This window comes from Sus scrofa, chromosome 1 (assembly GCF_054392235.1).
Source record: "Sus scrofa isolate SSC_HxYL_T2T_F1_AM1 chromosome 1, Sscrofa_HxYL_maternal_Yorkshire_Landrace_v2.0, whole genome shotgun sequence".
Taxonomy (NCBI): domain Eukaryota; kingdom Metazoa; phylum Chordata; class Mammalia; order Artiodactyla; family Suidae; genus Sus; species Sus scrofa.
The window spans coordinates 289,498,496-289,519,678 of NC_139383.1; the positions used below are offsets into that span (position 1 = coordinate 289,498,496).

The following is a 21,183-nucleotide window of genomic DNA, read 5'->3' on the forward strand; positions in this document are numbered from 1 at the left end:
GAACTCCACTGGTTTAATTCTTCTGCTCGGAGTTCCCGTCGTGGCGCAGTGGTTAACGAATCCGACTAGGAACCATGAGGTTGCGGGTTCGATCCCTGCCCTTGCTCAGTGGGTTAACGATCCGGCGTTGCCGTGAGCTGTGGTGTAGGTTGCAGACGCGGCTCGGATCCTGCGTTGCTGTGGCTCTGGCGTAGGCTGCTGGCTACAGCTCCGATTGGACCCCTAGCCTGGGAACCTCCATATGCCGCGGGAGCGGCCCAAGAAATAGCAAAAAAAAAAAAGACAAAAAAAAAAAAAAAAAAAAAAAAAAAAAAAAAAAAAAAAAAAAAAAAAATAATTCTTCTGCTCGTTTATTTCCTGGCTGTGTTTTCTTTTGGGTTAGTTTGTAGTCGTTATGTATCTCTTCTAGATTTAAGAATAACATCAAGGGTGTAATACTTGGCCACATACATTGCATATAATTTTTAAAGTTTATTTGTTTAGCCACATAAAATGTTTAAAATATTTTGGTAGGTAAACCCATAAAGCTTTTACTTTTTTTTTTTTTTTTTCTTAATCTTTTTTTTAGGGCTTCACTCATGGCATGTGGAGGTTCTCAGGCTAGGGGTCCAACTGGAGCTGGAGCTGCTGGTCTACACCACAGCCACAGCAACACAGGATCTGAACCGAGTCTGTGACCTACACCACAGCTCATGGCAACGCCAGATCCTTAACCCACGGAGCAAGGCCAGGGATCGAACCTGCAACCTCATGGTTCCTGGTTTGATTTGTTAACCACTGAGCCACGGTGGGAACTCCAAGCTTTTACTTTTTGATTCCTGATCTTAGTGTTATGCTTAGAGTCAAGAGTTCCTCATTTCAGAGTTACCAAGTATTTCTTCCGTGCTTTTATCATTTTATTTTATTTTATTTTTTGTCTTTTTAGGGCCGCACCCACAGCGTATGAAAGTTCCCAGGTTCGGGGTCCAATTGGAGCTACACCTGCCGGCCTGCGCCACAGCCACAGCCACCCCGGATCCGAGCCGCATCTGTGACCTACCCTGCGGTTCATGGCGACTCTGATCCTTAACCTGCTGAGCGAGGTCAGGGATCAAACCCGCATCCTCGTGGATGCTCGTCGGGTTCGTCACTGCTGAGCCATGACGGGAACTTCTGATTTTATTGTTTTGTATTTAATTGCTTCATACAGTGACTTCTACTCATGAGGACCTTTCCCCATGGTTAGGCCTTGTCTCCGTGACCATTTTACTATTCTTGTTTTGTACTGATTGGAAATGCCTTTCCGGTCTGTACTCCATTCTTATGTTTACATGTGTCTGTTTCTAGGCTCTCCTGAATTTATTTAATGAAAAACCTTAAGAATTTTCCTGGGCAACAGTAGATTTTTCCCACAGAATCACGGCATAACCGAGCAACATAATTATCTCTTCTGCCAGACGTTTATTTTCTTTTTCTTGTTTTTCTTATTTTTTTTCTGCCACACCTGCAGCATGCAGAAGTTCCTGGGCCAGCGACCCGGGCCACCGGGGAGCTCCTCTGAGAAATGGCTCAAAGTGTGAACCTGTGGGCTTTGCGCTTCACCTGTTACAGCCGCCAGGCGGATCAGCAGGAGCACGTCTGGGCGTCCCCGAAGCAGTGGCCCTTTAGGGAGGGAGGAGGCTGCTCTGCTGGCCGTGCTGCCCTCACGAGGGTCCTCGTCCTGGGGTTTCTTAGCAGCCCCCATGGGAGATGGGGGAGACGTCGCCAGTTTCCAGAGAAGCCTCCGTGTGACGGGCGTGCGAAACCCTGTCTTCTCAGTCGGAAACATGGCAGTTTCGTAGTTTTTGCCACGTGTGTGTAATCCGCACCTCTTTGTGCAGGAATCGGATGGGACTCCTGAGAACTGTGTTCAGCCTGACGCTCTAGGGTTGTGTTGGAGGTTTGTCCTGTAAGTGCGTGGTCTTTCTGAGGAGTCCGAATTGGCTTCTTAAACTGTTAAGAAGCCTGCCTTGCGTCCCAGCCTAGGAGAGTGGTTGGCCCCGTGTGGGGGACGCAGTCTGCTTCCCCGTGGGGCCCCGACAGCCACGTCTGACGTCGGCTGCATCCCTGGGGCCACTCACAGGGCCTTTGCTCGGGAGACCTCTGCGCTTCAGCCTCCGGAAAGTTCGCGCTCGCAGTCTGGGACCTAGGAGTGACCTCACAGGGTGATAGCAGTTTTATACTGCAGAAAGCTGTTGAAATGGCAACACAATTTTTTCTTTGAAGTAGTCCGGGGCTTGGGATTTATTAAGTATATAATATTAAAAATCATAAAAGTGTAAAGATTTCAGGTGAACTTTTTTTAAAGTATTAACCTTTTTGTGTCTTGTGAGGAAGTACGGTTTCTTGTTTTTAATGGGAAGCTTATGCTGTCGAGGAGTTCGTGGTCGTCTTCTCGCTCTTCTTCGTAAATGAACTTTATTGCATTTACAGATGTGTAACGATTGTCACAACCCAAATTTATAGCGTTTCCAGCCCAAACCCCCAGCCCAGCGCCCTCCCTCCCAACCTGTCTCCTTTGGAAACCATTAAGTTTTTCCAAGTCTGTGAAGCAGCCTCTCTTCTGCAAAGAAGTTCATGGTGTCCGTCTTGTGGAGTCCACCTGTGAGTGAGAGCGTGGGATGTTGGTGTCTCACTGCCTGACTGACTTCACTTGGCACGAGAATTTCTAGGTCCATCCCTGTTGCTGCAAATGCCGTCCTTTCTTTCCTTTTAAGGGCTCAGTAAATTTCCATTGTGTGTGGACCCCATCTTCTTTTTTTTTTTTTTTTTTTTTTTTTTTTTTTTTTTTATTTGTCTTTTCTGGGGCTAAACACACGGCATATGGAGGTTCCCAGGCCAGGGGTCGAATCGGAGCTGTAGCCACCGGCCTTTGCCAAGCCACAGCAACGCCAGATCCGAGCCGAGTCTGCGACCTACACCACAGCTCACGGCAACACCGGATCCTTAACCCACTGAGCATGGCCAGGGATGGAACCCGCAACCTCATGGGTCCTAGTCGGGTTCTTTAACCACTGCGCCACGACGGGAACCCCAGGGACCACATCTTCTGGATGCACCCCTCTGTCGATGGGCATTTAGGTTGTTGCCATGTCTTGGCTGTTGTACATGGTGCTGCAGTGAACGTTTGGGTGTGTGTATCTTGTTGAGTCATGGTTTTCTCTGGTAGATGCCCAGGAGTGGGGTTGCTGGATCAGATGGTCATCCCACTTCATCATGATGGACAATCCTTTGAACGTGTTGTTGGATGCGGTTTGCTAGTACTTTGTTGAGGATTTTTGCATCTATGTTCATCAGTGATATTGGCCCGTAATTTTCTTTCTTTCTTTCTTTTTTTTTTTGCCTTTTCTTGGGCCGCTCCCGCAGCATATGGAGGTTCCTAGGCTAGGGGTCGAATCGGAGCTGTAGCCACCGGCCTACGCCAGAGCCACAGCAACGTGGGATCCGAGCCGCGTCTGTGATCTACACACAGCTCACGGCAACGCCGGATCCTTAACCCACTGAGCGAGGCCAGGGGTCGAACCCGCAACCTCATGGTTCCTAGTCGGATTCGTTCACCATTGCGCCATGATGGGAACTCCCTATAATTTTCTTTCTTTCTTTCTTTCTTTTTTTTTTTTTTTTTTTGTGGTGTCTTTATCAGGTTTTGGTATCAGCAGTTTTTTGGAATCGTTTCAGAGGCTAGGTGTTAGCTCTTTAAATGTTTGATAGACTTCGCCTGTGAAGCCGTCTGGTCCTGGACTTTTGTTTGTTGGAAGTTTTTTAATCACAGTTTCAATTTCAGTTCTTGTGATTGATCCTTTCATTTTTTTCTATTTCGTCTTGGTTCCGTCTTAGGATGTTGTCCTCTTCTAAGAATCTGTCCATTTCTTATTTCTTCTAGGTTGTCCGTTTTATTGGCATGTGGTTGCTTGTAAGAGTCTCTTGCCGTCCTCTGTATTCCTGTGAGGTCACTGTAACGTCTCCTTTTCCAGTCCTCGTGTTACTGATTTGAGTCTCCCTCTTCTTTCCTTGATGAGTCTGGCTAAGGGTTTATCAATTTTGTTCATTTTCAAAGAACCAGCCTTTAGGTTCCTTGGTCTTTTCTATGGTTTTCTTCATTTCTACTCTGATCTTTGTGATTTCTTTCCTTCTCCTAACTAGGCCTTGTCTGGTCTTCTCTCTCTAGTTGCTTTAGATGTAAAGTTAGGCTTTTCTATTTGAGCTTTTTCTTGTTACCTGAGGTGGCCTTGTATTGCTATAAGCGTCTTCTCTTGGAACGGCGTTTGCTGCGTCCCAGGGTTTCGGACTCTTGTGTCTTTGTTGTCGTTTGCTTCTAGGTATTTTTTAATTTCTTCTTTGATTTCTTCAGTGGTCCGTAGGTTGTTTAGTGGCATGTTGTTAAGTGACCACGTGTTTGTGTTCTTTGCAGTTTTTTTCTGGTTGTTGACTTCCAGTCATATCGCGTTTTGGTCCGAAAAGATCCTTGATATGGTTTCAATTTTGTTAAACTTACCACGGCTTGATCTGTGGCCCAGAAGGGGATCAGTCCTGGAGGGTGTTCTGTGTGCACTTGAGAAGAACGTGTATTCTTCTGCTTTGGGTGGAACGTTCTATAAATGTCTATTAGGTCCATCTGGTCTAATGCGTCATCCAGGGCCTGTGTCTCCTTGTTGATTTTCTGTCTGGATGGTCTGTCCATCGCTGAAAGCGGGATGTTAAAGCCCCCGCTGTTGCTGTAGCGTCAGTCTCTCCTTTCAAGGTCGTTGGCAGTTGTCTTTTACATTGGGGTGACCCTCTGTTGGGTGCATTGTATTCACAGTTGCTTTGTCCTCTTCCTGGATCGATCCTTTGATCCTTAGGGACATCCTTCTTTGTCTCTGATGGTATTCTTTGTTTTAAGGTCTGTTTTGTCTGATAGGGTATTGCTCCTCCAGCTTTGATTCCCGTTTGCACGGCGTATTTTGTGCCATCCTCCCACTTTCAACTTGAGTGTGTCCCTAGAAGTGAAGTGGGTCTCCAGGAGACAGCATATATGTGGGTCTTGTGTCGGTATCCCTTCAGCCTGTGTGTTTGGTTGGGGCATTTAGTCCATTTACATTTAAGGTAATTATTGATATGTCTGAGCTCGTTGCCACTTTATTAACTGTTTTGGATTTGTTTTTGTTGGTCTTTTTTCTTCCTTTCTTCTCTTGTGATTGGATGACTGTCTTTTGTGTTGTGTTTGGGTTGTTTGTTCTTATTTGTGTGTGTACCTACCGTAGATTTTTGGTTTGCGGTCACCATGAAGTTTTGATACAGGAGTCTGTGTATATAATATGCACACACGAGACTGTTTCACGTTGCTGGTCTCTTAATGGCAAGCGCATCTCCAGCGTCCTGCATTTGCACCCTCCTCTCCTCGTGCTTCCGTGTGGGTGGCCTGTTTGTGTGGGGGTGATTTCCTACCTTTGCGATGTGTGTGCCTTTACCGGTGAGCTTCGTCATTTGTGACTTTCTTGTTTCTCCTTGTGGCCGTTTCCTTTCCACCTGGAGAAGTTCCTTTCGTATTTGTTGTAAAGCTGGTGTAGTGGTGCTGAATTCTCTTAGCTTCCGCTTGTCTGTAAAGCTGCGATTTCTCCTTCAAATCTGATTGAGAGCCTTGCTGGGCAGAGTCATCTTGGTGGGAGGTTTCTTCCTTCCATCACGTTAAGCATATCATGCCACTCCCTTCTGGCCGGCAGAGTTTCTGCTGAAAAATCAGCCAGTAAGCCGATCGGGGTTCCCTGGTGTGTTGTTTGTTTCTTCTCCCTAGCGGGTTTCAGTATTTCCTCTTTGTCTTTAACTCTGGTCAGTTTGATTCACGTGCGTCCTGGGGTGTTCCTCCTTGGGTTTATTCTATGTGGTATTCATTGTGCTTCCTCAGTTTGAGGGAGCGATTCCGTTCCCGTGTTAGGGAAGTTTTCGGCTGTTATCGCTTTAACTGTTTTTTTCTGCCGCCCTCAGTCTTCTCCTTCTGACACCCCTGTGATGCGGATGCTGGTGCATTTAAGGTTGTCCCAGAGTTCTCTGAGACGTCTCCATTTCTCTTCAGTCTTTTTTGTCTCTTCTGTTCCACATCAGTGATTTCCGCTAGGCTGTCCTCCACCTCGCTCATTCGTTCTTCTGCCTCCTGTGTTCTGCTGTTGGTCCCTTCTAGTGATGTTTTTTAATGTCAGTTATTGTATTTTGTATCTCTGCTTGCTTAATCTTTAAATCTTCTATCTCTTTGTGGAGTATTTCTTGTAATTTATCAATCTCTGCCTCCAGTGTATTCCAAGCTCTTGAGTTACCTTTACTATCATTGTCTAAAGTCTTTTTCATGGAGGCTGATAATCTCCACATCACTTAGCTGATTTTTCTGGGTTTTTTCCTTGTTCCCTTATCTGAGTCATAGTTCTCTGCCTTTTCATTTTGGGTAGATTTTTTTGCATGGTCTCCTTTCCGCAGACAGTGGAGTTGTAGCCTCTCTTGCTTCTGATGTCCACCCCCCTTGTGGCTGAAGTTGGTGTGGGGGCTTGCCGCAGGCTTCCTGATGGGAAGGACTGGTGCCTGCCCACTGGTAGGTGGGGCTGACTCTTATCCCTCTGGTGGGTGGGGCCTTGTCTCTGGGTGAGATGAAAGGTGGCTGTGTGCCTGGGGGGTCTTTAGGCAGCCTCTTTGCTGATGGGTGGGGCTGTGTTCCCACTGGTTTGTTGTTTGGCCTGGGGCTTCTCCGTGCTGAGGGGTGGGCCAGATTTTTCCAAGAAGGCCACCTCCAGAGGAGCACAGGCTGATGAATACTCCCAAGAGCTTTGCCTCCAATGTGCTTCCCCCACAACAATTCACAGTCACCCCCTCTTTCCCAGGAGATCCTCCAGGAACTGCAGTCGGGTCTGACCCAGATTCCTGTGGAGCCTCTGCTTTGCCCTGGGACCCAGTGCACATGAAGCCTGTGTGTGGCTTTCATGAATGGGGTCTCCCGTTTCCCCTGGTCCCATGGAGCTCCTGCACCCAAGCCCCACTGGCCTTCAATGCCCTGGGGGCTCAGGGCCTACTGGTGCTGAGCACTGCCCGCCTTGAGGCCTTGCTTCCTTTCTCAGGCATCCTGGTGCCACCCCTGGAGGCGCCCTGAGGCCCACAGGATGTGGGCGGGTCCTCCGACCCCTGGCTGGTGTGGATGGTGGTTCATAGCCCCCCCCCCCCCCCCCGCACGGTGGCCCTTCCCCCTGGTGCCGTGAAGTTCAGACCCCAAGTGAAGGCTGCATGTGCCCCAGCTTCCCTGCTGCACATGCGTTCTCAGTGTTTCCGCAGAAGACATTTTTCTTTTGTGTCCTTGTTCTTCACTGACACTAGGTAGTTATTATTCGACGTATATTGACATATATAAGCCTCTACCCGCCTCGCCCTGGTTTTGGAACGCTTGTGCTTTTTGCACTAATAGAATTTTTTAAAAAGTAATAGCTGCTGTTGTCGTAGAGGGCAGGTGGGCCCAGGGGCAGAGGGTCTGCTTGCTGTTCACTGGGGAAGACGTGACACGTGGACTGGCCAAGGCGCAGGCCCTGGCTTCAGGCCGGACTTGCCTTCGAACAGTTAGATTTGTGGGGCGACGGACAGGGAGGCGTGTGCTTGGCATGTGGCACCTTTTCCAAGCGGCTTGAACAGTACTGACAGCTGCTGGCCCTCGGCTCTGGTGTGTCATCCACAGCGGCAGGCCCCTCACAGGTCCCTCCTTGCTCAGGAGGACAGCGAGGCCACGAGAAGCCAGCAGGATCTGGACGGCAGGGCTGAGGCCGCACCTCACCACGGCGCCAGCCGTGCGGCAGGGCCCAGGTCCCTGCGTGCCTGGCATGGCGCTTGTGGGGTGGAGGCTGCACCGTTGCTTTGCACAGTGTTTCTGGTCGGGGCAGCTGTCTGCTTGTTTTAGATCCCGGCCTCCATTAGGATTTACCAGGGGTTTACGTGCCCACCGCTCAGGAGCAGACAGCTTAGGATCCCGCCGCCACCACGGTCGCGGGCAGCCCGCGGCCCCGCCTTCTTTCTGTCCTTTGCCTCTTGCTCTTCTGTTGTTGCCCAGGAGTCTTAAGGCAGACCAGCCTGCCGGGACGTCTTCCCCGCTCCACTCCCACTGTGTTTTGAAAGGTGTGGACCCTTCGCGGTGCCTGAGTGTCATCTAGCCGTTTTTCACCCTCCCCTGGTTTTGTCACACTGTCATTTCGCGGTTGGTAGGATCCGATTAGGAGATCTTAACATGGTCCTCACTCAGCACGGTCCTTATGTTCAGTGGCCCCGCTGTCCCTACTGTGCGCCCCTCTGCCAGTGAGGCCTTCTGCTCGCTCGTGGAGCCGTGGCTTTTCGGTGCAGGGAAGGGGCGGGAGCAGGCATCTGCTGGCTTCAAGCCTGCAGCTGAGGGTTGAGAGGCGCCTCGTCTTGCTGCCTCGTGTCCGTGGAAGCACCTGAGTACCCAGGCCCCTCACCTGTCGGCTGCGCAGCCGTGTGGCGCCTGCCTGCGCACCCCCACCCCAGGCACTGCCGTTCCAGGCGGGGGCTCTGCACGGAAGGCTCGTGTCACCTTGGCAGGGCCAGAAACAGAGTGTGGTGAGGTCCTGCCGAGTTCCTCAGGGACCGGTGCCTGCCTGGGGGGAGCAGCCCGAGAGCCTCGGGCGTCGGGCGGCCCCACTCCCTGGTCTCTGCCCTCGGAACAGAGCCCTGCTTCGGCTGGGTGCTCTGGGGCGCACAGGAGCCTGTGGCGTCGTGGTGAGCTTTTGTCTTCCTCCGGGACCTGACAGGGTGCAGATGGCGGGGTTTGATCTGTAGAGGCTTCGGGTGCCGGGGGCTGTGGGCCGGGCCGTGTCCGGGCGGCCCCGTGCCTCCCCTCGGGCTTCCTCGGTGCCCGGTGCCTCTCTGGTCCGGAGGCGGAGGTCCGAGGGGAGGCCTCGGGGTGTGGCCCAGGCCAGGCCGTGCTGGCTCTGATCCTGGAGGGGCCTCGCGCCCGCGCGGTCTGGGGACGCCAGGAAAGAGCCGCCTCGCTTTCCGTCGCCCACGGGCCAGAAACTGAGGGGGGATTTCTCATCCGAGAGTCCGGGGTCTCAGCTGGGAGATTTGGCGCTGGGGCGGGAGACCTGAAGGCCTTTGCCGCACGTGCTCGGCGGCCCCTGGCGTCTCTGAGAGCCTGGGCTCCTTGCGGGCCCCTGCTGGGCGGGGCTGTGCAGACGCCGGGCCCTGACCTTGGCCTCCAGGAAGCCCACTCCGAGCACAGTCTCAGGTCCAGGCCCAGGGAGTGGCCAGGCACACAGAGCCACCTCAGGGGAATGTGTGCATCAGCTCCTTAGAGGGCGTGGAGGAGGGGACACGTTGGTCTGGTGGCCGCACGTCCATGAGGTTACAGTAGCTGAGAGAGTTCCCGGTCAAGGGGGCAGCAAGGATGTGGTGCCTTTGATTTTATTCTTTGCAGAGAGGCCAGTTAAGGGTTAAGTAGCAGATGGAGGGAGAGTCTGTTCTGATAGTTCGCAGTCCCTCAAATGTCACTTATGGGGCCACTTTGGATATTAATTGTGTTTTCCAAATTTAGGAACTAACTCTCCTTTTTCTGCCAAGCAGAAAAACAAAAAGACAAAAGAGGGAAAAGGAAATCTGTGAGATTATTGAAAGGATTCATTCTTTTTCTCTCCACCCCTTTGGATAATTAGCTAGTGAAATTGGTGTGTGGAAAATAGATTAAAATCGGGGGTGGGCAGGGAGCTCATCTCAGAAGTTTCTCGGACTGAAGATGCGTGTCGTCTCTGAGAACCCGTTTGGTACTTGCAGCCCTGAAATGGCGTCCCTGTGGTTCTCAGGGAGGAGAGGCCAGCGCCAGTCCAGGCCTTGTGCCAAGAGGAGCAAACGGCAGGTTGGAGTTGGGCATCTCGCGTTTGGGGTAGGACCAAAACCTCCTCACCAGTAGGGAGAGGAGGCCCTCTCCCTGTGCCCTGGGCTGGGTGCTGTGCTGTCTGCAGGGCGCAGGCTGGGGATTGAACCCGAGCCACCACAGAGACAAGCGGGTTCCTTAACTGCTATGCTACACCACGGCGGGAACTCCCTTTTCTTTTAAGATGCAGGAGGAGAGGAATTTTGTTTGTCTTTTCAGACGTTGCTATGGAAGCTATAGATTTGGGACATTGGACTGGGAGAGGCAGGAACGTGGTCAGTTTTGAAGTCACTGTTCTCCCTGTGTTGTGGACAATAGAGGCCCCTCTGCAGCCTTGGCCTTGTGAGGGAGTAGCGGGTGTGGGTCCCCAGAATCCTGTAGACCGCGCGTGATGCGGCCCCGGTGGGTTGGGGGCTGGGACCTGCTGGCTGAGGCCTGCCCGAGCCAGGGGTGGAAGTGCTCAGGCCCTGCCCCCCTCTGGATTCCCAGGTGATGTGTGGGGTCTTGGCTCTCAGACCAGAGGCCAGAGGAGAGACGGGATTAAGATGGTGGAGCAGAAGTACTGGAGCTCATCTCTCATGAAAACCATAAAATTACAACCAATTCTTGAACAACCAATCAGCCGCATAGACTAGAAACCACCAAAAAAGATACTCTACACAAAAAGACAAAGAAGCAGCCACATCGGGACAGGAGGAGGAGCGCTTTCGTGCTATCAGCAACCCCACACCCACTGGGTGGGTGACCCACCAACTGGAAAATGACCATATAGAGAGGCTCTCCGACAGGAGCGAGAGTTCCCACCCACGTGATGATTCAAGGCGAATTCCATCCAACCTTTAGAGGAGAGTTAACATCTATCCTTCTGAAACGATTCCAAAAAACTGCAGAGGAAGGGACACTCCCAGACGCGTTCTATGAGGCCACCGTCACCCTGATACCAAAACCAGACAGAGATACCACACACACACAGAGAAAATTCCAGGCCGATATCACTGATGAACGTAGATGCAGAAATCTCAACAAAGTGCTAGCAAACCGAATCCAACACACTTTCAAAGGATTGTCCACCATGATCAAGTGGGATTTACGCAAGGAGGCGTCAACATCCGCAACTCCGTCCCTGGGATCCACCCGTGAACAAGCGGAAGAATAACCACACGAACCTCTCCGTAGACGCGGAAAAGCTTTGGACAAAATCCAGCACCCATTTCTGATTCAAAAAACCCTCCAGAAAGTGGGCATCGCGGGAACCTACCTCAACATAATAAAGGCCACATGGGACAAACCCACAGCACCCATCATTCTCAGTGGTGAAAAGCCGAAAGAGTTCCCGCTGAGATCAGGAACAGGACAAGGATGTGCTCTTTCGCCACTGCTCTTCAACGTTGTTTCTGAAGTCCTGGCCACGGCAGTCAGAGCAGAGAAAGGAACACAAGGAGTCCTAATCAGGAAGGAGGAGGTAGAACTACCCCTGTTTGCAGACGACAAGACGCTAAACCTAGAAAACCCTGAAGACGCTCCCAGAAAACTGTTCGAGCTCATCCGTGAACTTGGCAAGGTCGCAGAATACAAAATCAATACACAGAAATCGACTGCATTTCTATGTAGTAACAACGAAAGATTAGAAAGAGAAATTAGGGGAACAGTCCCATTTACCATTGCAACAAAAAGAATAAAATACTTAGGAATAAACCCACCTAAAGAGACAAAAGAGGAGTTCGTGGCGCAGTGGTTAACAAATCCGACGAGGAACCATGAGGTTTCGGGTTCGATCCCTGGCCTTGCTCCGTGGGTTAAGGATCTGGCATTGCCGTGAGCTGTGGTGTAGGTCGCAGACGTGGCTCGGATCTGGGGTTGCTGTGGCTCTGGCGTAGGCCGGCAGCTGCAGCTCTGATTTGACCCCTATCCTGGGAACCTCCATATGCCGTGGGTGTGGCCAAAACAAAGAAGAGGAAAGAAAGTCCCTTCAATGGATGGTGCTGGGAAAACTGGACAGCTCCCTGTAGATAATCTAACCCTAACAGCATGCACAAAACAAACTAAAAATGGATTAAGGACCCCATATAAGACTGTAGACTCTGAAGCCCGTTTGCGCTGAACAGAGGCCAAGCGCTCTCTGACAAGCCCAGCAACGTCTTCTTGGGTCCACCTCCTGGAGGAATGCCCGTAAAACAACAACAAGCACATGGGAGCCAGGGAGACTGAAAGTTTCTGCACAGCAAAGGAAACTGAACAAAACGAAAGCCAACACACAGAATGGGCAATATCTGCAAAGGAAGTGACTGACAAGGGATTAATCTCCAAAATGTATAAACACCTCCTGCAGCTCAATACCAAAAAAACAAAAAAACCCTGTCCAAAAATGGGCAGAAGCTCTAAACAGACAGTTCTCCAAAGAGATATACAGATGGCCAAAATAACCACATGAAAAGATGTTCAGCAATCACTCATTATTAGAGAAATGTAAATCAAAACTTCTCTGAGCTTCCACCTTCCACCAGCCAGAATGGCCACCATCAAAAGGTCTACAAACAGTAAATTCTGGAGAGGGTGTGGAAGAAAGGGAACCCTGCTACACTGTTGGTGGGAATGGAAATTGGTGCAACCACTGTGGCAAACAGTATGGAGATTCCTCAAACAAAACAAAACAAAAAAATAGAATGACCATTTGATCCAGCAATCCCACTCCTGGGCATCTACCAGAGTAAACCATGACTCAACAAGATACACACACCCAAATGTTTATTGCAGCAGTAATACAATAGCCAAGACATGGAAACAACCTAAATGTCCATCGACAGAGGGGTGGATCAAGAAGATGTGGTGCATATACACAACGGAATATTACTCAGCCATTAAAAGGAAGGCAGTAATGGCATTTGCAGCAACATGGATGGACCTGGAAATTATCATGCTAAGTGAAGTTAGCCAGACAGACGCCGATGCCATATGCTGTCATTTATGTGTGGATTCTAAAGAAGGCCTACAGTGGAGTTCCCATGTGACTTAGCGGTAGAGTCCAACTAGTATCCACAAGGGTGCAGGCTTGATCCCTGGCCTCACTCAGTGGGTTAAGGATCTGGCGTTGCCTTGAGCCGTGGTGTAGGTTGCAGATCTGGCTTGGATCCTGCCTTGCTGTGGCTGTGGTGGAGGCTGGCAGCTACAGCTCTGATTCGACTCCTAGCCTGGGGAGTTCCATATGCCACAGGTGTGGCCCTAAGAAGCAAAGAAAAATATAAAAAATAAAAATTTAAAAAGGATACAGTGAATTTACTTGCCCAACAGACATTTACTCACAGACCTTGAAGAACTTAGTTACCAAAGGGGGTGGCTTCGGGGGGAGGGCGGACTTGGGGTCTGGGATGGAAATCGAAAACTAGGTGTTTGATGATGATTGTACAACTGCAGATACATTGAAACTCATGGACTTAAAGCAAAAAGCCGAGTCAGAGGCCAGTCTTGTCCTCTCTCTGGACCCCTGGGTGGTGCAGGGGCTCTCCTCTCAGAACCAGAGGCCGCTTCTGTTCAGATCCGTCGCAGTGTCGCGGTTCCCTCTTCCTTCCATTTTCGTTTTCATTTTTCCTTCCTTTAATTTTTAAATTGATGAGGTTATTTCAGTCATCTATGGGCTTGTCTTTTTGATGCAGATTATTCCGGATACATCTAGCCTTTATGCATCCTTGACTTTTTTTTGTGTGTGTGTGTGTCTTTTTGCCATTTCTTGGGCCGCTCCCGCGGCACATGGAGGTTCCCAGGCTAGGGGTCGAATCGGAGCTGTAGCCACCGGCCTACGCCAGAGCCACAGCCACGCGGGATCCGAGCTGTGTCTGCAACCTACACCACAGCTCACGGCAACGCCAGATCCGCAGCCCACTGAGCAAGGGCAGGGACCGAACCCGCAACCTCATGGTTCCTCGTCGGATTCGTTAACCACTGCGCCACGACGGAAACTCCTACTCGTCCTTGACTTTGAGGAGTCTTCTGGGGTAAGGTCAGAGTTCCTGTGATCTTTCCCCCGTGAGCCATGGTTAACTCTTTCTAGAAAGGAAAGACGTCGGCTGCGGGGTAGGAACCAGGGGGCCGAGCCCTGGGACCTGGCTCGGGCGCCTCTGTGGCGGGAGCGCGCGGCCGTGCGCGTGGCTGACGCTGCGCCCGCGTGGGGAGGCCCCGCCTCTCAGGCCGAGGCCGCGGAGCCTGCCTGTCAGGTCCAGCCCTTGCGCTTCTCCGGAGAGGCCGCGAAGACGCCCCATGCGGTCCTCAGGGTAATAGCTCCGCGGCACGGCTGTCTTCCGTGCCTGTGGGGACGACGCCCGGGATAGCGGACCCCAGCGCCCCGGGTGAGATGCTGCGGCGGCTTCGCCCGTCGGTGTTACTCCGCGCACCTGCTGTGTGAGCGCCCCGGCAACCGCTGGCAGACAGTGTCAGGTCTCGTAGGAGGGTCTTCAGCTGGCAAAGCAGCACATCCAGCTTTTTACTCTGTGGCCCCTGGGGGCGGTTTTTCCCAGTACACTTGGTCTGTGGTTGACTGAGTCTGCGGATGTGGGCCCCTCGATGCGGAGGACCGGGTGTGCACACGCCTGCCCTCCTCCCGGCGTCTGGAACCAAACCCAGGGACGCCGAGGTCGACCGCGTTGCTGCAGGGGTGCTTGGCGCGCGTTCAGCTTGAGTCCAGGGACCACGTTGGGTGAGAAGCAGCGTGGCCTGTGCTGGCGGCCAGGCCCTCGCCGGCCGAGCGATGTCCCCGTGGGCTGCCTTTGTTTACCGCAGATTGTGGCCTTGAAGCTGCAGACGACTGTCACGTGTTTGTCTTCTTACCAGTGGGAGGGTGTACTAGAGGCGGCCAGGCTGTGAAACCTGTAAATGAGCTTTGCTTTTAGCCGTTAAGAAAGCCTCTGGGGCACCCAGCTCCTACACAGGAGAGGAAACCCCGTCACCGCCCACGGTCCTGCGTGGCTGGAGGGAGTAATCTGTGAGGCAGCGGGGATGGTCGCAGCCACACGCCAGCGCTCACCTGAAGGCCCTTGAAAACACTCCTTTCGTGGCCTTCGCATCTGGGTATTTCTCTCCTCCATGTCCCCTTTTTGGTAAAAGGCGAAACCAAAAACTGTGCATCTTTTCTTGGGAAATGCTATCATGTCGTGCCGTCAGACTTGGCGGCCTGACTCGTTTTAGCTGCTTCTCATTCCCGTGGAGTAGAGGGGCGTTGCTGTGCAAGTGCGCTGTTTGGGACTTGAGACAGGTGTGCATGGGTGGCACAGGTCCCGTCCGCTCCCCTGTGACCAGGCTAGACGCGGGAGGCAGGCCAGGATTCTTGGAAGGGCGGCCTCGGGGCCTGATGAGTCAGAGTGGCCACAGCAGCACGAGGGCCGGGTGACTGGACCTTGACTGGTGCGCGCAGACGGAAATGAAGCGCTGGGCCGCGTAGGAGCCGAGAGCCGAGTTCTACCCGCGGTCTTCCTGAGGACCCCGGGCGGGGAGACAGCCTGCGGTGGCCCTGGGGCTGGCTGGGAAGCCGGGGCGCGGCAGGCCTGCGTGCCGTCCAGGCCGGGCAGTGCGGCGGCGGGCACACGTGTGCGCGGAAGGTCCCTGAGGAGCAGGGGCACCTCCGTTCACGCTTTTCTCGCTTTTCTGTGTTTGGGAAGATGCAGGGGCCTGGCCTCGCCCGAATTCCTCCCGAGAGAGCGCTGCCTCTCAGAGGGGCCTGCTTGGCTCAAGCCGAGGTGCTCTTCCTGTTCTTGGTCCCGGATCCCTTTAGGCTGCACTGGAGTCAGGATGGCAGGGCTGGGACTCAGTCCTGGTCACCTGGCTGGTGGGCACCAGTTTTGTTTTACACAAGGATTAATTTTTAATGTTTAACATTAGTTTATTAGTGTGTGATTCAAAATCTTTTTCTTTTTAGTATGATTTCCCAGGGCAGAGACTTGCCTTTGGAAAATGTGGCGTTGCCGTTTCAGAATGAAAGGGACCTAGAGCCCCGCGCCTTTGCTGACCCTCCCAGACCCAGCGTGGGGCTGCCCGACTCAGCAAATAAATGCAGGGGCCTGGTTCCAGTGGAGGTGCAGGGAATCACATTTATGCTGAAAAAGGAGTTGTCATTTCTTCGAACTTCAGATGTAGCTGGACGCCCATGTCTTGGCCAGCTTGCAGTGCCAGTTGCCCTGATGGCTGGACGTGCGCTTGGCCTTGCAAGTCCGGCATAGCCTCGGTCAGATCTGCCTTATCTCCTGGGATGCATTTTTCCCGTTACGATTTTATGTATATGGAAACCTGCCAACTTGCATTTGAGGAAAAAACGTCCCAAACGTCCGGCATAGCCTCGGTCAGATCTGCCTTATCTCCTGGGATGCATTTTTCCCGTTACGATTTTATGTATATGGAAACCTGCCAACTTGCATTTGAGGAAAAAACGTCCCAAACTGCAGCGTTTCCTTTTATCTGCAGCCACAGCACTGCCTTAGCCAGGCCGTTAAAGTGGACGTCCAGAAGGGCGGGGGGGCCAGCCCCGTTCTGGGGCACGAGCATGTGCACAGGTGGCCCCGTCTGTTGCCCTTCCTGACAGGCGTGCCCCCTTGCTGCTGTCCTCCGTCCAGCGCATCTCAGCCACGGCCCTGCTCTCACTGGCAGTTTACTGTAGGCCGGGAAGAGGCCGCGCGAGGCCCTGGGCAGGCTGCTGAGCAGCTCTTACCCTGAGCACTTCTGGCGTTGCAGGTCCCAGCTGCAGTTTTACTGTCAAAACCGGCAGGTCCCTGTCGGTGAGGACGTGATGGGTCAGGACCAGGTGGCTGAGCTCAGCCTGGGGAGTTGGAAGGCCTGACCCCCTCTCCGGAGGCCCAGAGGGCACCTGGGTCTCCGACCCCCTCCGCCGAGTCTCTGCTGCAGAGTCAGCTTTGCTGAGGTTTCAATTCTGCTGGAGGCGCGTGGCCACGAGGCGGGGGGCTGTGCCCATTGTGTTTAGGGAGAGTCGAGTGGCATGATGGTAAAGCTCCTGTTTGTGAAAATCAAGGGGTGTCCTTGGGGACAGCCCCCACCCCGCAAGGCCCGCACCCCTTCAGTCTCCTTGCTGCTCTCACCCCGCGACGGTCTTCATTCAGAGCTTGTGTGTGGAAGGCTCTCTGACCGAAGAAGCCCCAGACCCCTGCAGCCCTGGGCTCCGCGAGGGCTCCCCTTTCTGGGTCGGGCTTGGTGGTTAGATGTGAAGGCTGCTTCTGAGCGCCCTGGAGTGGGGGCGGGTGTGGGAGGACGGAGAGGGAAAAACCTTGGAAGGAGCTGTGTTTCTCTGGAGCAGCAGAGCGGGCGTGCTGTGCTCACACCGTCGTAGCAGCGCCGCCCTCGCCCCTTCCCGGTGGGAGCCGTGGATTCGAAGCAGTGCGCGAGTGCGTGGCATTTGAACAACGGAAAGTCTGATGCTCACGGATGGGGCCCGTGGTCTGGGCTCTCCGCGCTCCCGTGGCGGCGCTTGGCTGCACGAGTCCCTGGGAGGAGGCGGAGGAGGTGCTGCCCCCCCAGCTAGAGACACTTGCATGTGGGTCTTGGGCTGGGGGCGGGCAGCCTTGCGGCCGTGGCGGCGACGGCCCTGGTTTGGGCTGGGGCCGTGGCGCTCGATGCGGGCTGAGCCTGTGCGGCCCCGCAGAAGGAGAGGCGGGACGTGAGGCTGCCCCTGCTCCTCCTCCTCCTCCGGTCTTCCCGAGGCTGGGGGTTGGCACTGTCCGCAGGGCAGATGTTTCCCGGGCCGGGGGTGTTGGGGTCCCAGGGCATGGGAGCATGACGTTCTGGGCTGGCCGTGGGGTGTGGGTGGGGTGGCCAGGGTGAGTTGCAGGCAGCTGGGGTGGGGGCTGTGCCTTCGGGGAAGTCAGGTGAGCCAGCCCTGACTGGTGACACGGCTCCCGAGAACCTAGATGATTGTATGGGACGTTCTTTTAGGACAGAGACCAGGCTTTGGGGAGATGGTTTAACCACTGGTAGACTCTGCTGGTGTTAGTTGTCTTGTCTGTGCACCAGTAACAAAACGGCCTTCGGGTTCTGAGCCGGCGGCTGTACTGACGTGTTAGGAACTTGAATTGCTGGGCGGTTATTCACATGCGTTAAAGTCTTGCTCCTGCACAACCAGATGGAGTCCCCCAAATGGAAAGATCTGGGCTTGAAGTAAAATAATTAACTCAAAGCTTTGCGTTTCCTGGTCATTTTGTTTTGCTTTGATCAAGGCAAAAGGATCCTGCCGGGATAGACGAGGTTGAGCTCAGTAGGGAGCGTGTCTCTGCTTCGAGCTTTGAGAACCCTCTGTGCTGCTCCTCTCTGCTCAGGCGAAGCAGGTCGCTGGCAGCGCCTGTGTTTTAACGGCACACCAAGTGTTAGCTTTGTGAGACGGAGCCTTGTGCAAAAAACGTCAGACCTAGAGAGCGTTCCTTTTCTTTGGTGCTTGTTTTTATGCTCGTCTGATCAGCTAACTTGTCCTTTATTGGGGGACTGTTAGCATCCCAGACTCCACCGCCTGTGAAGGCGCTTAGTTAGCAGTCCTGTAGGCACTGCGTGGAGTGGCCCTGGCGCTCCGTCCTCTGTCCCACTGCCAGGTGTCAGTCACGAAGTCAGGGATGGGGCACAGGGCAGGCCCCCTCAGTGTCCTGTCCCCCCCATGCCTGCCAGCCCTCTGCCGTCCCCGTGCTCCCTGCCCCTTCCTCTTCTGCCCTGGGCCATCGACCGTGGTCACTTATCGAAACCGGCAGGGAGGCCTCGTGTTCTGCATGAGAGACAAAGTGAGGCAGGATGTTGCTGTTCTGTTTCTGGAGCTCGTGCTTGTCCAGGATGTGGCATGTTGGTGTTTGTCGGCGGATTCCCGAATGTGCTGGAGTAGAGGCAGAACAAAATAGGGGGTCATTCTGACATGACCTGAAAGTGTGTTAGGTAATAGTCTCAAACCAGACTTTTCTTGGGGGGGGAAGTCATGGAACTTGACTTTGTGGGTCAGGTGTCGCTCCTGGGAGTCGCTCAGAGGCTCAGCGTGGACTTTGTCCATCATTCTTCCGATGCCCCGGGTGGAGGGGGTGGGGGGCTCAGCCCAGCCCCATGCTGCCTTTCCAGGGTCTCCGCGTCGCCTCGGGGCCACTGGCCGTGGTGCTGACGGCCAGGTTACCCCGGGGCGCTGTCCTGAGTGCTGGCGGGAGGAGCCCAGTCACTCGGGCTAGCGCTCGGGGTGTGTCTTGATTCCTGCTAAGGTGCCCACAGCATTGCATTTGCACCATCTGCAGGTGTTGCTTCTGTGAGGGAAGTGAGTTTTGAGCTCTTGATCTCTGGGAGGTCTAGGGTGCGGGTGGGCTGAATGGTGTAGGCTGCTGGCGAGTGATGGGCTGAGGTGAGGCCCGGCTGTTCGGGCCAAGGGCGGCTCTGGACCGACTGTGGGACCAGACACCCTGGACCCACCCAACCTGGTGGGGGCAGTTGTGTCGTCACTGCTGAGAGGAGTGACCAGGACTGGGTCCTAGGAGGTGACCCGTTAGTCAGGGGAGTCAGGGCAGGTGGGTCAGCTGGGTGAGCGAAGTGGGCCAAGGTAGGAAGGGCATCTGTACCGTGAGGGTTGGTGCCCACACACAGAGAAAGTGGGGTCTGAGCTGTGCCAGGGGCCAGCCCTGGGGGGCGCCAGCAGCCTCGCCTGGGCCCTCACTTTCAGACCTTTCGTAACCCCTACTTTTCAGATGTTGATAGTTGGTTACAAGTGGGAAGTGTGCATGTCGGCCCCTGTGCAGCCGTCCTGCTGGTCGCCCTCGGTGGTGACACAGACCTCCCAGGGGCTGCTCTCTGCGCGCCCTGCCCATTGTCCTCACGCTCTCGGCGGGACTCCCAGCTGGTGCCGCAGCCGCTGCAGGGCGCCCCGCAGTCCTGGGCACCTGGCGGCACAGGTGTGCACAGCGGTCTGTGGAGCCCTTTGTGCACGACAGTTCGTGGTTTCCGCGCACCCTGGGTGACAGCTCCATCCTCATAGTCGCTCCTGGACAAGTGGTCCCTGCTCCAGAGCTGCAGCAGCCAGGCGACCCTGGCAAAGCACCAGCGGACAGAGGAGCTGGACAGAGCCCAGGTCCTCTGACTCCAGGCCTGTGGCCCCGTGTGGACCTCCCTTTTGTGGGAGGCTGTGGGTTTGTGCCGCTGCCTCTTTGTTCCCTGCAGGGCACTCCTGTCATAGCTCATGTTCTGTCCTCCCTGCACCGCAGCTCATGCGGCATGATTCTGGTCTTAAGGCTTCCCTTGCGTTTTCTTTTTCTTTTTTAGAGCTGCTCCCACAGCATATGGAGGTTCCCAGGCTAGGGGTCTAATCATTGCTACAGCTGCCGGCCTACCCCACAGCCATGCAGGATCTGAGCCTCGTCTGCGACCTTCACCACAGCTCACGGCAACGCCGGATCCTTAACCCACTGAGTGAGGCCAAGGATTGAACCTGCATCCTTATGGTTACTAGTCAGGCTCATTTCTGCTTAGCCACAGTGGGAACTCTCTTAGTGTTATCTTTCTTTTTTTTTTTTTTAAACTTTATTTATTTATTTTTTATTTTGGTCTTTTTGCTATTTCTTTGGGCCGCTCCCATGGCATATGGAGGTTCCCAGGCTAGGGGTCAAATCGGAGCTGTAGCCACCGGCCTACGCCAGAGCCACAGCCACGCAGGATCCGAGCCGCGTCTGCAACCTACACCACAGCTCACGGCAACGCCGGATTGTTAGCCCACTGAACAAGGGCAGGGACCAAACCCGCAACCTCATGGTTCCTAGTCGGATTCGTTAACCACTGCGCCACGACAGGAACTCCGTGTTTTCTTTTTAAACACACTTTAATTTGAAATAATTTCAGGGAGTTCCCTTTGGCTCAGCAGAAACGAACCCACTAGTATCCATAAGAATGCGGGTTCCATCCCTGGCCCCACTCAGTGGGTTAAGGATTCGGCATTGCCGTGAGCTGTGGTGTAGGTCGCAGACATGGCTTGGGTCCTGTGTTGCCGTGGCTGTGGTGTGGACCGGCAGCTGCAGCTCTGATTCAGCTCCTAGCCTGGGGACCTCCATGTGCTGCAGGTGTGGCCGTTAAGGAAAAAAAAAAGGAATTTCAGACATACAGAAAGGTTGCAGGATTAGTACAGTGGCTCCCAGACACTTGTTCTGTTCTTCAGTTTGCACACGTGCACCCCCAGGCACACAGGTGCACCTCATCTCCTCTGCACCCACAGGTGAGTTCAGACTCTCTACCACTTTGCTCTTATTTGCCGCAGACAAGGACTCGTGCGTAACCATGAAGTCACGACTGAC

The 21,183-nt window shown here is 53.7% G+C and overlaps 1 protein-coding gene and 1 long non-coding RNA gene across 22 annotated transcripts in view; one reads left to right on the forward strand and one right to left on the reverse strand.

Annotated features, from left to right (window-relative positions):
- The window catches only part of EHMT1 (euchromatic histone lysine methyltransferase 1), a 138,705-nt gene that overhangs the window by 37,185 nt on the left and 80,337 nt on the right, over positions 1-21,183 (forward strand). For 2 of the 21 annotated variants that reach the window (XM_085002199.1, XM_085002244.1), the window contains exon 1: positions 13,531-13,890. The exons of the other annotated variants lie outside the window; for them this stretch is intronic. In XM_085002199.1, the coding sequence (XP_084858325.1) occupies positions 13,546-13,890 (345 nt within the window). In that variant the 5' untranslated portion in view covers positions 13,531-13,545. Of the gene's footprint in view, positions 1-13,530; positions 13,891-21,183 lie in introns of those variants that run through there. 21 annotated transcript variants of the gene reach the window in all.
- Positions 1-21,183, reverse strand: part of LOC146407359 (uncharacterized) — a 63,620-nt gene that overhangs the window by 14,991 nt on the left and 27,446 nt on the right. The window lies entirely within an intron of this gene.